This window comes from Echinops telfairi, unplaced genomic scaffold, assembly GCF_000313985.2.
Source record: "Echinops telfairi isolate 266 unplaced genomic scaffold, ASM31398v2 ScPeMD7_7473;HRSCAF=8511, whole genome shotgun sequence".
Lineage (NCBI taxonomy): Eukaryota > Metazoa > Chordata > Mammalia > Afrosoricida > Tenrecidae > Echinops > Echinops telfairi.
The window spans coordinates 11030520-11034651 of record NW_022111377.1 but is presented as its reverse complement, the minus strand read 5'-3'; the positions used below and the strand labels follow the sequence as shown (position 1 = coordinate 11034651).

The 4132-nt window shown below is 46.5% G+C and overlaps 1 protein-coding gene and 1 pseudogene across 1 annotated transcript in view; both read left to right on the top strand.

Moving 5' to 3' along the window:
• The first annotated feature begins 270 nt into the window (after positions 1–270).
• The window catches only part of RSU1 (Ras suppressor protein 1), a 220632-nt gene continuing 216770 nt past the window's right edge, over positions 271–4132 (top strand). Inside the window, exons 1-2 of the mRNA XM_004712614.3 lie at positions 271–393; positions 637–748. Of these exons, the coding sequence (XP_004712671.3) occupies positions 640–748 (109 nt within the window). The 5' untranslated portion in view covers positions 271–393; positions 637–639. The remainder of the gene's footprint in view (positions 394–636; positions 749–4132) is intronic.
• LOC105979531 overlaps positions 1084–4132 on the top strand; it is an 11983-nt pseudogene continuing 8934 nt past the window's right edge.

Genomic DNA, 4132 nt, shown 5'->3' with positions numbered 1-4132 from the left:
CGAGCGGACACACGCATGCGCAACGCCGGCCCAATCGGAATCCCAAACCCGCGGGCCTACAAAGGGTGGGGCTAACTTCGAGGAGGGGTGGAGTCTCAAAGCCAACAAACGGACGCGATTGGTCGGCCGCAGGGTATGCATTTCTTTATGGGAGGAGCGGCGCCCTGAAGCCACGCCCCGTCGTCGGTTCTCCTAATTTGGGAAGGGCCGGCCGCGGGCGGGGAGTGGGGCTGGGAGCCGCCGCGTGTGCGCTTGCGCCAAGTGCCGGGACAGGGCGTGTTCCTGATTTGGGTGTGCAGTCTTGCCCCGAACGAGTGCATCTCTTGCGGCCCGAGTTTGTTCTGCGGAACCTGTGATCCCTGCCCTCCCAGCTGTTAGGTGCTGCCCTCGGCGGTGAGTGTGGCATGGCACTCGGGTTCACTACTTGGCTTCTTTGCTGAGGGCCTGGAAGGGTATGGGACCCTTCCCACCCGCTTCTCTGCCTGACCCATCCCCCTCCCTGCCCGGGCTCTGCTCTGCGGTGTCCACTTTCCAGGGCCGGGAAGATGGGGGGTGCCAGCAGAGGGGTTCTTTCCTTTCTGTCCCCACACCCTCCTGGCCATCGCCCACGTGTTTTCTTGTTGTCATTTGATATAGACCATGTCTAAATCTCTGAAAAAGTTGGTGGAGGAGAGCCGGGAAAAGAACCAGCCGGAAGTGGACATGAGTGACCGGGGCATCTCCAACATGCTGGATGTCAACGGCCTGTGTAAGTGCTTGGCCAAGACCTTACCCTTGGATGGCAGTCGAGGGGGTTCTAAATGCCCCCAACCACCTGCTGATTTAGAGCTCCTGGCTGCTTGTAACTATCACTTGCCTGCAGGAGTTCGGTGCAAAAAGTTTGCGCTCACGATTTGTTCTTTTCCCACTGAGAAAGAAGCCTGAGCTCCACGGTGAGACTCACAGTTAGCTGCTTTGCCGCCTCCGTTGTCTAGGTTGGTTAGTGGCATTTGGGTGGCGTTTGTAACAATCATTTTAATAATCTCTTTAATTGATTTATTTTAAGCCACCCCCACCCCCTTGTCTGTATATAGTCTTTGGTCCATGAACAAATACCGACTGCACAAAGGTACTGGGTTGATTGGCGTTCTTGACTCATTTTCTGGGATCTCTGCTTTCCTGCCTTAATTTAGTCAGGCTTGTGTTATTGAACTGCATAGTGCTTACCCTGTGGGTTGCTGACTGCAAGGTCAGCAGTTCCAAACCACCAGTTACTCCACAGGAAAGAGATGGGGATTTCTACTCCTGCAGTGAGTTAGTCTTGGAAATGCACTGGGCAGTTGTACTGTGCCCTATAGAGTTAGTATGAATCTGTATCCACTTAATGACAGTGTGTTTCGTGTTACTGCGATGTCTTCCAAACGTGCTCACTTAGCCCTGTAGTTTCATCACTATCTTTCTTACAAAGTCATTTGCCTATGTTTTTCATTTTCCTATTTTATGTTAATCTTTCCCTTTAAAACAATCATTGCAACTTCAGATGCCTTCAGCAGTCATGAACTCCATAATGTGTATCCAATCGAAAAGGGTTAAGTGTTAGGCTCCGACCCACCAGCTGCTCTGTGGGAGAAAAATGAGGGTGTCTCTTTCCGTAAAGATTTACAGTCTTAGAAAACTCAAAGGAGCCCAGTTCTGTACTGCCCTAAAGGGTTGCTGCCACTCAGAATCAACTTGATGGCAGGGAGGTTTAAAAAAAGTTTTTAAGGGGGAGGGAGGCTGGGGAAAAGAGGAGCGGTTACCAAGGGCTCAATAGTAAATAAATGGTTAGAAAATAATGATGGCAACATATGGACGAATGTGCTTGATACAATTGGTGTACGGATTGTGACAAGAGCTGTAAGACCCATCAATAAAATGTTAACAAAGTTTTTTTTTTAAAAAAATCTTACACAAAATGTGGCAGCTACTGTACCTGCTACCCAGTTCCAAAGAGTTGTTAGCATGTAGAGACATTGGCCAGCAGGATTGGCGTATCAGTACAACTCCTAGTGACCTTGTGTATAAGAGAAAGAAACAGACCAGTCCTGTGCCATGTGCCGGTGTTGCTAGGTCTTATTTTTACATGTGAATTGGGTAAAGGATAACAGAGCCAATTTCCCGGTCAATAATTTGCATGTATTTTGTGTCATGCCATTGATTACACCACCCAGAATGTACCATCACTGACCCTGATTTCTTGCTGGGTTTCTTTCCCATTCCGTTCCCCTTCGTTCCCAACCCTTCCTGCCTTCTGCATGTGGGGCAAATGCTGCTCTTTTGGTCACCGGTGGTTGATGGTTCTAAGAGGTGTGTGCTGCCCTAGGGTTATTGCATACCTTACATACTGGTCGATAGTTTATTTGAAAACAGAGTGAGTTCAATTCCAGGATGAAGGTTGTCCAAGAGTCACATCTTTGGGTCCCACCAGATTCTACTAGGCTCACAAGCCTGTTCTCTTTTTATTAAGAAGCCTGTGATGCAAATTCTTCTATGACATTTTCTAATTTTTAAAGATTAGTAATTAATTCCCATACTTGGAAAACACGGGCAGGTGAAGCAAAGTACACAGAGGCTAACCATGACCCTGATCCGAACCTTCTCCTTTAAACACGTCTAGTTGTCAGTGATGCTCCACGCTGTCTGGTGTGACGCTCGGTCTCTCTGCCCACACCCCCTAGATCTGTCCTGTGGACATTTCCCATCACTGAACACAGAACTCTTCCTGAACCAGACACATCCTCTGATAACCTTGTCGCCTTTAAAAATACTCCTCTTCACTGAAAATCTTCTTATTTACCTGTGGCAAGTCAGCTGGGCCATCCTAACCAATGGGACACTTTCTGTCACTTTCTCCTCTCTGAAACTGGGCGTGTCTTGCTCATCTCTTGTTATATAAGATGGACTTCAATTTTTTTTAATACTTTTATCAGGGGCTCATACAACTCTTATCACAATCCACACATGCATCAATTGTGTAAAGCACATTTGTACATTCATTGCCCTCATCATTCTCAAAACATTTTCTCCCCACTTAAGTCCCCGGCATTAGGTCTTCATTTTTCGGACTTCAATTTTTAATTCCACCTTTTAATTCCGTTTTCCACGAACTTTTTGAAGCCCCCTTATAGATGTTGTTCTGGCAGGAATTAAGCTGTGCAGTATTTATGTTTGTCTGCTTTTTAATCGTGTCTCAAAAGTGCTTGATGGACAGAAGAAAGCTGGATGAAGGGGCTGGAGAGTTTTTGAGATCCAGACCAGGGTGTGGCTAGGAGAGATGTCCAAGAGACCTCATAAATGATGGCTTGCTTATTGGGCATGCGGATAGCGGAGCCAGGTGTTCTAACTCCGTGGTTTGTGTCAGATTGGGCTTGGAGCTATTAATTGTGCTCAAGTTTTGCTTCTAATCATAGCAACCCCACGTGACAGAGAAGTACGGCTCCATATGGCGTTTTAGACTGTAATCTTTATAGGAACAGCTCACCAAGCATGGATTGCTACCGATCCTTGTTAGCAAAAGGAAAGGAGATGTAGTTATAGACAACTTGCATTTGGTAACTTCCGGCAAGAAGTGTGCCATGAAACTTCGGGTTTGCACTAGGCTTCCTGGTAGATGTTGGCTTCTCAGTGGTGATAGATTCTTGGTGTTGATAAGTACACAGCAGTCTGGTACTGAACTGGCTATATGGGATCTGGGTGTGCTTCCAGCTTCTTCTGCCCAGCCATGCTGCCATCTTGAATGCCTGGGGGTGGGAGGTGGGGTGGATGGGCACTGTTGCTGCAGAGCATTGTTTCCTAAAGTGGGTGAGACCACATCCTGAGGGGTAATGGAATGGTAGTGGTTGGCGAGGGTGGGGTGGGTGGGCACTGCAAAAGGGAATAGTTATACTCTATCCTAGATTACAGATCAAACCTTTTTCTTTTTTTCTTCATTGATTCATACTTTATTATTGGGTAACAAATATTCTCATAAAAAAGTAAGCATGGGTTTTTTTGTGTGTGTGATTAAAATAACCTTCCAAATCATACCTTTTAAAAATGCTTCAACAGAATTGCCTAGAATATGATTAGCCAAGCTTCACTGCAAATAGCCCATATTCAAGTCATATTTATAAAT